The 12,155-nt window shown below is 39.2% G+C and overlaps 1 protein-coding gene across 38 annotated transcripts in view; it reads right to left on the bottom strand.

The window, feature by feature from the left end:
• Positions 1–1,072: 1,072 nt before the first annotated feature.
• Positions 1,073–12,155, bottom strand: part of LOC127498784 (receptor-type tyrosine-protein phosphatase mu-like) — a 297,821-nt gene continuing 286,738 nt past the window's right edge. For 36 of the 38 annotated variants that reach the window (XM_051868766.1, XM_051868824.1, XM_051868865.1 and 33 more), the window contains 4 exons: positions 10,323–10,448; positions 9,574–9,737; positions 8,549–8,684; positions 1,073–2,339 (listed from right to left, as the gene is read on the bottom strand). In XM_051868766.1, coding sequence (XP_051724726.1) covers positions 2,286–2,339; positions 8,549–8,684; positions 9,574–9,737; positions 10,323–10,448 — 480 coding nt within the window. In that variant the 3' untranslated portion in view covers positions 1,073–2,285. The remainder of the gene's footprint in view (positions 2,340–8,548; positions 8,685–9,573; positions 9,738–10,322; positions 10,449–12,155) is intronic. The other 2 variants (XM_051868535.1, XM_051868841.1) reach the window with 1 other exon arrangement.

Raw genomic sequence — 12,155 nt, 5'->3', positions numbered from 1 at the left:
TCAATTTCAATTTTTTTATCTAATAAATGATGCATCAATTTCAATTTTTTTAATCTAATAAGTGGTGCATCAATTTCAATTTTTTTATTTAATAAATGACGCATCAATTTCAATTTTTTTTTTATCTAATAAGTGACGCATCAATTTCAATGTTTTTTATTTAATAAATGACGCATCAATTTCAATTTTTTTTTTATCTAATAAGTGACGCATCAATTTCAATTTTTTTATCTAATAAATGACGCATCAGTTTAAATTTTTTTTTATCTAATAAGTGACGCATCAATTAAATTTTTTTATTTAATAAATGACGCATCAATTTCAATTTTTTTATCTAATAAATGACGCATCAGTTTAAATTTTTTTATCTAATAGATGCATTCATTTCAACTTTTTTTATCTAATAATTGATGCATCAATTTAAACTTTTTAATCTAATAATTATGACTTTAAGACCATTTTAATTTTTTAATCTAATAAGTGACTTGCGTCAACTTCAACTTTTTAATCTATTAAATGACTTAAATTTTTGGCTAGATTATATTTTAAGGTGACGTAGTTACATTGTAATTACTCAAATAAGTACTGAGTAATATTAATCAACAACATGTACTTACTATAGAGTTAGGGTTTGGTTTAGGGTTAGTTACTTGTAATTATGCATAACTTACCATTATTACTACAGTAAGTACATAGTAACGTGTAACTACGTCAACTTAAAATAAAGTGTTACCCAATTTTTTAATCTAATAAGTGATCTGCATCAATTTCAACTTTTTAATCTAATAATTTAAGATAATTTCAGTTTTTTAATCTAATAAATATGACTTTTTAAGTCATTATGGGCTTCCGTAGCTGTAACTTGCAAAACTTGAACTTACATTTTTTTTTTTTTTTAATTGTCTGAATGAAGCATTGTGTTATTTACAATAAGGTTCTATTTTCATTAGTTAACTAAAATAATTCTAAAGCATTTATTAATCTTACTTGATGTTAATGTCTACACTTACTAATACATGATTAAAACCAGAAGTTTTTTCATATTATTTAATGGACCTGAACTGACATGAACTAGCAATGAAAAGCTGTATTTTTATTATGAAAAATGGATAAAATAGTAGAAATAAAAGACTGTAGCGAGTTATGAACAGGCAGACATTTGTTGATCCATACAATATATTTGATCATGTACAATATGAACTCAATACAAGATGATTGTCCTGAATAAATATCACAGCACACCTCAAATATTTACAGTATAAACAAACAATATTAAAAATACATGTGCAAACAATAAGACGAAAAGAAAAGATGCGTAAAGAATGAGCGATGGGAAGCTTTGGATCCATGACGTCATTTCTTCATATGTTATGATGTTTTCATATGTTATACAATTTACACAACAAAATATCACTCAAACACTTGCGCGTGTGTTATTTCTGCGTTATTTCTTCCAGTTTAACCAGCAGGAGGATTTCAGTGAATCACCGTCATTCTGTTCAGCACAAACATGCCTCATTAATATGTAAATTAGGCTCATTACAGACTGTGACATATTCATGAGGATCCTCAGAATTGAAACTTTGCGTTCAGTGGTAATTTTGTGAGTCCTTTAGTGAATCGCAGACAGTGTGTGCAAACAAACGACACTTCATTCTGGTGGATCAGCACTGGCCAATAAGAACATAAAACACTTCTTCCTCAGTGTTTCTGTCTTGTTTTCCAGCACAAATATCTAAACATTCTTAAATCAAGATACATTTACTGGAGGAGCAAAATGACTGAAGATATTAAATCCTGTTTTGACATCTCTCCTCTTCTCTGATGATGAGGGCGGGGCAACCTGTCACTCACATGAGATCCACCAGTAGCAAACCACAACCATCTAATCAAAATCAAGCCCCGCCCTACATTTGTTCTTGTTTGTGAAGCGTTTCACTCGTATATACCGCACAATAGAGAAGAAAAGACGAGCGCAACTTCCCTTTCAGGACGACTTTAATATCTTCAGTCATTTCTCTTCTCCAGTAAATGTATCTTGATTTAAGAATGTTTAGATATTTGTGCTGGAAAACAAGACAGAAATAAGTCTGGAGCGAAGCGCTTGAGAGCAGGAGACGTCAGACTGGATTCAGCGGGAAACGGAGGCAGGAGTTGAATCTGCTCTTCACAGTCTTGATGAAGTTTTCATTTTAAAGATATACAAGCGGACTGTACACACACACACACACACACACACACACACACACACACACACACACAGTCTCTGCTGGAGTTCGGAGCCGTTAGCCTGTGTTTAGATACTCCAACGCCACTTCATAGCAGAACTTGTACTGATCCTAGAGAAAGACACGAAACGACAGCCGTAAGACACGTGAAGTAAAGTGTCACTGTGATGAGACTGTCTTCATGCGCTGATATGCACAACTCTAATATGACAACAAAATCAAACTGGAATTTTGAATCTGGCTTTATCCAATGTTCAGATTAAGTTCTGTAAATGTATGCAAATTAGTGCATATTTAATTAGATAATGCCTCATTTGCATATTCAAACATACACTCTAAAAAAATGCTGGGTTAAAAACAACCCAAGTTGGGTTAAATATGGACAAATCCAGTGGTTGGTTAAATGTTTGACCTGCTGGGTAGTTTTATTTAACTCAACTATTGTTTAAAAATTACTGTATTTCTTGCTTAAAATGAACCCAAAATATGTTGGAAATTAAAAATCAGACACATAATTACTAGAGGCAACAATAATAATCAAAAGGTGAACGTTTATTAAAAAGCAATTTAATAAATGTTTAATTATTATTCATTAAACTTATTTAATGAAATGTTAATAAAATATTAATGTTAATTTTCAACATATTTTGGGTTCATTTTAAGAAAGTAATACAGTAATTTTTAAATAGTTGAGTTAAATAAAACTACCCAGCAAACATTTAACCCAATCACTGGCTTAAAACAACCCATTCGCTGGGGTTAAAACAACCCATTCGCTGGGGTTAAAACTACCCATTTGCTGGGTTAAAACCACCCATTCGCTGGGGTTAAAACATCCCATTCGCTGGGGTTAAAACAACCCATTCACTGGGGTTAAAACAACCCATTCGCTGGGGTTAAAACAACCCATTCGCTGGGGTTAAAACTACTCATTCGCTGGGGTTAAAACAACCCATTCGCTGGGTTAAAACAACCCATTCGCTGGGGTTAAAACAACCCATTCACTGGGTTAAAACAACCATGGGTTAAAACCAACCATTCGCTGGGTTAAAACATCCCATTCGCTGGGGTTAAAACAACCCATTCGCTGAGGTTAAAACAACCCATTCGCTGGGGTTAAAACAACCATGGGTTAAAACCAACCATTCGCTGGGTTAAAACCAACCATTCGCTGGGTTTAAAACAACCCATTCACTGGGTTAAAACATCCCATTCGCTGGGTTAAAACAACCCATTCGCTGGGGTTAAAACAACCCATTCGCTGGGTTAAAACCAACCATTCGCTGGGTTTAAAACAACCCATTCACTGGGTTAAAACATCCCATTCGCTGGGTTAAAACAACCCATTCGCTGGGTTAAAACCAACCATTCGCTGGGTTAAAACATCCCATTCGCTGGGGTTAAAACAACCCATTCGCTGGGGTTAAAACAACCCATTCGCTGGGGTTAAAACAACCATGGGTTAAAACCAACCATTCGCTGGGTTAAAACCAACCATTCGCTGGGTTAAAACCAACCATTCGCTGGGTTAAAACCAACCATTCGCTGGGTTTAAAACAACCCATTCACTGGGTTAAAACATCCCATTCGCTGGGGTTAAAACAACCCATTCGCTGGGGTTAAAACAACCCATTCGCTGGGGTTAAAACAACCCATTCTCTGGGTTAAAACAACCCATTCGCTGGGGTTAACACATCCCATTCGCTGGGGTTAAAACTACCCATTCGCTGGGGTTAAAACTACCCATTCGCTGGGGTTAAAACAACCCATTCGCTGGGGTTAAAACAACCCATTCTCTGGGTTAAAACAACCCATTCTCTGAGTTAAAACAACCCATTTGCTGGGGTTAAAACAACCCATTTGCTGGGGTTAACACATCCCATTCGCTGGGGTTAAAACTACCCATTCGCTGGGGTTAAAACTACCCATTCGCTGGGGTTAAAACTACCCATTCGCTGGGGTTAAAACAACCCATTCGCTGGGGTTAAAACAACCCATTCGCTGGGTTAAAATATCCCATTCTCGGGGTTAAAACAACCCATTCGCTGGGGTTAACACATCCCATTCGCTGGGGTTAACACATCCCATTCGCTGGGGTTAAAACTACCCATTCGCTGGGGTTAAAACTACCCATTCGCTGGGGTTAAAACAACCCATTCGCTGGGGTTAAAACTACCCATTCGCTGGGTTAAAATATCCCATTCTCTGAGTTAAAACAACCCATTCACTGGGGTTAAAACAACCCATTCGCTGGGGTTAAAACTACCCATTCGCTGGGGTTAAAACAACCCATTCGCTGGGGTTAAAACTACTCATTCGCTGGGGTTAAAACAACCCATTCGCTGGGTTAAAACAACCCATTCGCTGGGGTTAAAACAACCCATTCACTGGGTTAAAACAACCATGGGTTAAAACCAACCATTCGCTGGGTTAAAACATCCCATTCGCTGGGGTTAAAACAACCCATTCGCTGGGGTTAAAACTACCCATTCGCTGGGGTTAAAACAACCATGGGTTAAAACCAACCATTCGCTGGGTTAAAACCAACCATTCGCTGGGTTTAAAACAACCCATTCACTGGGTTAAAACATCCCATTCGCTGGGTTAAAACAACCCATTCGCTGGGGTTAAAACAACCCATTCGCTGGGTTAAAACCAACCATTCGCTGGGTTTAAAACAACCCATTCTCTGGGTTAAAACATCCCATTCGCTGGGTTAAAACAACCCATTCGCTGGGTTAAAACAACCCATTCGCTGGGGTTAAAACAACCCATTCACTGGGTTAAAACAACCATGGGTTAAAACCAACCATTCGCTGGGTTAAAACATCCCATTCGCTGGGGTTAAAACAACCCATTCGCTGGGGTTAAAACAACCCATTCGCTGGGGTTAAAACAACCATGGGTTAAAACCAACCATTCGCTGGGTTAAAACCAACCATTCGCTGGGTTTAAAACAACCCATTCACTGGGTTAAAACATCCCATTCGCTGGGGTTAAAACAACCCATTCGCTGGGGTTAAAACAACCCATTCTCTGGGTTAAAACAACCCATTCGCTGGGTTAAAACAACCATGGGTTAAAACCAACCATTCGCTGGGGTTAAAACAACCCATTCGCTGGGGTTAAAACTACCCATTCGCTGGGGTTAAAACAACCCATTCGCTGGGGTTAAAACAACCCATTCGCTGGGTTAAAATATCCCATTCTCTGAGTTAAAACAACCCATTCGCTGGGGTTAAAACAACCCATTTGCTGGGGTTAAAACAACCCATTCGCTGGGGTTAACACATCCCATTCGCTGGGGTTAAAACTACCCATTCGCTGGGGTTAAAACAACCCATTCGCTGGAGTTAAAACAACCCATTCGCTGGGGTTAAAACTACCCATTCGCTGGGGTTAAAACAACCCATTCGCTGGGGTTAAAACTACTCATTCGCTGGGGTTAAAACAACCCATTCGCTGGGGTTAAAACAACCCATTCGCTGGGGTTAAAACAACCCATTCGCTGGGTTAAAACAACCATGGGTTAAAACCAACCATTCGCTGGGTTAAAACAACCCATTCGCTGGGGTTAAAACAACCCATTCGCTGGGGTTAAAACAACCATGGGTTAAAACCAACCATTCGCTGGGTTAAAACCAACCATTCGCTGGGTTTAAAACAACCCATTCACTGGGTTAAAACATCCCATTCGCTGGGTTAAAACAACCCATTCGCTGGGGTTAAAACAACCCATTCGCTGGGTTAAAACCAACCATTCGCTGGGTTTAAAACAACCCATTCACTGGGTTAAAACATCCCATTCGCTGGGTTAAAACAACCCATTCGCTGGGTTAAAACAACCCATTCGCTGGGGTTAAAACAACCCATTCACTGGGTTAAAACAACCATGGGTTAAAACCAACCATTCGCTGGGTTAAAACATCCCAATCGCTGGGGTTAAAACAACCCATTCGCTGGGGTTAAAACAACCCATTCGCTGGGGTTAAAACAACCATGGGTTAAAACCAACCATTCGCTGGGTTAAAACCAACCATTCGCTGGGTTTAAAACAACCCATTCACTGGGTTAAAACATCCCACTCGCTGGGGTTAAAACAACCCATTCTCTGGGGTTAAAACAACCCATTCTCTGGGGTTAAAACTACCCATTCGCTGGGGTTAACACATCCCATTCGCTGGGGTTAAAACTACCCATTCGCTGGGGTTAAAACTACCCATTCGCTGGGGTTAAAACAACCCATTCGCTGGGGTTAAAACAACCCATTCGCTGGGTTAAAATATCCCATTCTCTGAGTTAAAACAACCCATTTGCTGGGGTTAAAACAACCCATTTGCTGGGGTTAAAACAACCCATTTGCTGGGGTTAAAACAACCCATTCGCTGGGGTTAAAACAACCCATTCGCTGGGGTTAACACATCCCATTCGCTGGGGTTAAAACTACCCATTCGCTGGGGTTAAAACTACCCATTCGCTGGGGTTAAAACTACCCATTCGCTGGGGTTAAAACAACCCATTCGCTGGGTTAAAATATCCCATTCTCGGGGTTAAAACAACCCATTCGCTGGGGTTAACACATCCCATTCGCTGGGGTTAAAACATCCCATTCGCTGGGGTTAAAACTACCCATTCGCTGGGGTTAAAACTACCCATTTGCTGGGGTTAAAACTACCCATTCGCTGGGGTTAAAACAACCCATTCGCTGGGGTTAAAACTACCCATTCGCTGGGGTTAAAACAACCCATTCGCTGGGTTAAAATATCCCATTCTCTGAGTTAAAACAACCCATTCACTGGGGTTAAAACAACCCATTCGCTGAGGTTAAAACAACCCATTCGCTGGGGTTAAAACTACCCATTCTCTGGGTTAGAACAACCCATTCGCTGGGGTTAAAACAACCCATTCGCTGAGTTAAAACAACCATGGGTTAAAACCAACCATTCGCTGGGTTAAAACATCCCATTCGCTGGGGTTAAAACAACCCATTCGCTGGGTTAAAACATCCCATTCGCTGGGTTAAAACAACCCATTCGCTGGGTTAAAACATCCCATTCGCTGGGGTTAAAACCAACCATTCGCTGGGTTTAAAACAACCCATTCGCTGGGTTAAAACAACCCATTCGCTGGGGTTAAAACTACCCATTCGCTGGGTTAAAACATCCCATTCGCTGGGGTTAAAACTACACATTTTCTGGGGTTAAAACAACCCATTCACTGGGTTAAAACATCCCATTCGCTGGGGTTAAAACAACCCATTCGCTGGGGTTAAAACTACCCATTCGCTGGGTTAAAACATCCCATTCGCTGGGTTAAAACATCCGATTCGCTGGGGTTAAAACTACCCATTCGCTGGGGTTAAAACTACCCATTCGCTGGGTTAAAACAACCCATTCGCTGGGTTAAAACCACCCATTCGCTGGGGTTAAAACAACCCATTCGCTGGGGTTAAAACTACCCATTCGCTGGGTTAAAACTACCCATTCGTTGGGTTAAAACATCCCATTCGCTGGGGTTAAAACTACCCATTCGCTGGGTTAAAACAACCCATTCGCTGGGGTTAAAACCACCCATTCGCTGGGGTTAAAACCACCCATTCGCTGGGGTTAAAACTACCCATTCGCTGGGTTAAAATATCCCATTCTCTGGGTTAAAACATCCCATTCGCTGGGGTTAAAACAACCCATTCGTTGGGTTAAAACAACCATGGGTTAAAACCAACCATTCGCTGGGTTAAAACATCCCATTCGCTGGGTTAAAACATCCCATTCGCTGGGGTTAAAACAACCCATTTGCTGGGGTTAAAACAACCCATTCGCTGGGTTAAAACATCCCATTCGCTGGGTTAAAACAACACAATCGCTGGGTTTGTCCATTTTCAACCATACTTGGGTTGTTTTTAACCCAGTAGTTTTTAGGGTGAATGTTCAGATTAAGTTCTGTAAATTTGTGCAAAATAGTGCATATTTAATGAGATAATGCCTCATTTGCATATTAAAACATAACATTTCATAAAACCTGTAATACAAAAATGTTAGCAATTCTTAATGTGATCAATCAATTGGGGAAAGTATGGTAAAATCTATTAGTTACGTTTATCCTATTTTCACCTGTAGTGTCTTTCCTTAATAAATATGGATCATCATCACAGTAACACAGAGTCTCATTTATGTTGCTGATTTATGACCTGAACCTGAGCCTGATCTCACTGGAGAAGCTTTAAATTCCACAAAGAGCTTTTGATTCTCTAGTTCTGAACAAAAGTGTCTGTTCTGGATGTTAAAATCTGAAGGCCGATGAGAAGAGAGTGAAGTCTGTACCAGAAGATCCACCATGTTGGGCTTGTTGTTGCGCAGTGTTTTGACGGCATGAAACACGTCAACAGAACGCTGGTGTCGCAGCATTTCACTGACGATACTGATGGCACAAAACGTCCCGCTGCGACCGCCGCCGTTCCTAACGGGACAAAAGACAACACGGTAAAAATAACAGCAGACAAACAGCAGATTACTGTTAATTACTGCTTTGTCAAATTGGCAAAGTCACATTGAACAGGATTCAGTGTTTGATCGGGATCAATACTGCGCTTTCAACCTAATAAATTCATAAAGAAACATTTCTTATTGTTATCAATGTTCAAATAAATGTTAATATTTTTGTGGAAGCTGTTTTCAACATTGATAATAATCATAAATGTTTGTTGAGCATCAAATCATCATATTAGAATGATTTCTGAAGGATCATGTGACACTGAAGACTGGAGTAATGATGCTGAAAATTCAGATTTGATCACAGGAATAAATTACACTTTACTATATATTCACATAGAAAACAGCTGTTTTAAATGTTAATAATATTTCACAATTTTTACTGTATTTTGTGCAGAAGAGACTTCTTTAAAAAAGTATCTTTGTTTGTAAATAAATATTTTTAATGTCTTTTTTTAATGTCAAATCAGACTGTTTGGTGAAGCCATTCAATCTAATAAAGGAAAAATTTTATATAAATGTTAACAATGTTAGTGCTGTGCAAATATTTGTATTTTATTGTAATTTTAAGTTCTATAAATGTGAACAGATGGTTTCTTGCAGCCCCTGAAGCGCAGTTAGTGTGTTTGGCCACTAGATGGGGGTGTTTCTCTTCACATCAGATAAAACACTTGTGAAGTCAATCAAACTCCTTCAGAAGCCCCAAATGAATGAAAGCACTAATGATCATCGATCTGTTTTCCTGCTGCGATCAGAGAGGATTATGGGGGATTGTGTCTGACACACCTGTGTGTTTTCATGACAGGTGAGAGTGTGTGTTGGACCAAAATCATGAGTATATCAGGGCCTTTACTCACAGGCAGTGTACGACCGTGCGTCCCTCTCCTCCGTCATACTCCTCCTGCCATTTGTCCACCTGATGGATGAGCTTGAGGAAAGAGCGTTTGGACACGGGCGTGTCGCGGTACATCGGCCAGCCCAGAAACTGGAACTGCTGCACCATCCGGTACCCGTCCTGCGGCTGAAATGCGCACACACACACACACACACACAGTTTAAAGAGGATCTATTATACCAGTCGTGATGTTTTCAGGCTCTACTAGAACAGGTTAATTATTTTCCTCATATTCTCCATTGTTCAGCTCCTCTCTACCCAGTCTGTCAGTAACGCTCTGTTTAGTTCCTGTCTCTATGAAGCCCCTCCTTCTGAAAAGGTCGGCTGATTGGTGTGTTGTGATTGGTGTTTGGGAAATGTCCCGCCTCTTACCGTAACCGCCAGTTTCAACACACTACTAACTAATTCAACCAGGCCCCGCCCCTTTATTCTGCGTATTAATTATTTAAATGAGGAATATTGTGAAGAAAACTCAAGATGGAGGTGTTTCAGGAGTTCAGAAACACTGATATAGAGAAGAACTGGAACTTTGTTGATATTCAGGGTCAGGGGTCACAGAGGTCAGGTGGATTGGGTCACTGGTTAATTCTGCATCAGTTCATCTGATGTCACAGGTGAGGATTCTGACATTTTAAGCAGATTAATTGACACACAGGAAGTCAGTGTGTGTGTGTGTGTGTGTGTGTGAGTGAGTGAGTGATGGTCACACACCCGTGCAGCGTTGTATATGCGGAAGATCCTGCTGATGATGTCCTCCTCCAGATCAGCGGACACAAACTCCACCTGCAGCGGACCGTGACGATGGACACCGTTCTCTGGCCAGTACTGTGGACACAACTACACACACACACACACACACACACACACACACACATACACACACACACTTGGATCAGTATAAGCACTTCTCTGCTCTTTTATTCCTGTCACACACACAAAAAAGTGCACAAAAGAAACAAACAGACAATCTGAAGCAGCAAAAACACAGCAGACATCTTCCCAGCACTATAAACGGCATGAAATATGAATTGACAGACACTATGAGTGAGTGTGTGAGTGTGTGTGTGTGTGTGTGTGTGTGTGTGTGTGTGTGTGTTCATTATCCATTCAAATCTCCCATCATCCTCACTCTCTTGCTGCCATTGTGTAGTGTTTTTGTGAAGGAATACGTGATGAAAAGGAGCCTGTGTGCATCTGTGGAGAGGGACACATCGTCTCGCTCGGCGTCTGAAGTGTGTGTGTGTGTGTGTGTGTGTGTGTGTGTGTGTGTGAGCTGTAGATGTGTCTACTCAGCGAAAACATCCACTTCTCACACAAAAGAATCAAAACACTCTCACAGATTTACACCTCACATAAACGATTACACACTGCTTCATCATACCGATATAAACACTATGAACGCTGCTTTAATTAGATTAGTTTCATGATTCTTCCTCATCTGGAAAAGAGTTCAGTCAAAGATGATTCAATAGAGTCTCTCATTTAAACTTCAGCTGAAAAAGATTTGGTGAGTTGGATTCATTTTAGAGAATCAGTTCAAACTGTCCGTTTCAATGAATCAGTTCAAAACTCTGTTTTTTTTTAGTAAATATATCAGTAGGTGAATATTGCTGTTTATGACTATATATTGTTATACAGGTGTATATAAATGAAAATGAGAGATGATTCAATAGAGTCTCATTTAAACTTCAGTAGAAAAAAAAAAAAGTTGGTAAGTTTGATTCATTTCACAGTATCAATTTAAACCGTCCGTTTCAATGAGTCGATTCAAATTCCTCAGCAGAAAGAGTTGAGAAGTTTGATTCATTTCAGAGAATCAGTTCAAACTGTCCATTTCAATTAATCGATTCAAATTCTTCAGCAGAAAGAGTTGAGAAGTTTGATTCATTTCAGAGAATCAGTTCAAACTGTCCGTTTCAATTAAACAATTCAAAACTCTGTTTCAAATGAGAGTTTTTTTCCCCCGTAAATATATCAGCAAGTAAAGCTATTTATGACTATGTTTTGTTATACAGGTGCATACACATGAAAATAAGAGATGATTCAATAGAGTCTCTCATTTAAACTTCAGTAGAAAAAGAGTTGATATGTTTGATTCATTTCAGAGAATCAGTTCAAACTCCGTTTCAATAAAACAGTTCAAAACTCCAATTCAAATATGTATTTTTCACATGTATTAAAATGTTTTATTAAATATATCAGTATGCAAACATTGCTGTTTATGACTATATATTGCTATACAGGTGCAAATAAATGAAAATGAGAGATGATTCAATAGAGTCTCTCATTTAAACTTCAGTAGAAAAACAGTTGATATGTTTGATTCATTTTAGAGAACCAGTTTCAACTGTCCATTTCAATGAATCGATTCAAACTGTTTCAATGAATCAATTCAAAACTCTGAATTCAAATATGTGTTTTAGTAAATATATCAGTATGTAAACATTGCTGTTTATGACTATATATCATTATACAGGTGCATATATAATGAAAATGAGAGATGATTCAATAGAGTCTCTCATTTAAACTTCAGCAGAAAAAGAG

Source organism: Ctenopharyngodon idella, chromosome 2 (assembly GCF_019924925.1).
Source record: "Ctenopharyngodon idella isolate HZGC_01 chromosome 2, HZGC01, whole genome shotgun sequence".
Lineage (NCBI taxonomy): Eukaryota > Metazoa > Chordata > Actinopteri > Cypriniformes > Xenocyprididae > Ctenopharyngodon > Ctenopharyngodon idella.
Note: the sequence above shows the minus strand (reverse complement) of the source record. Positions and strands in the feature narration are given on the sequence as shown.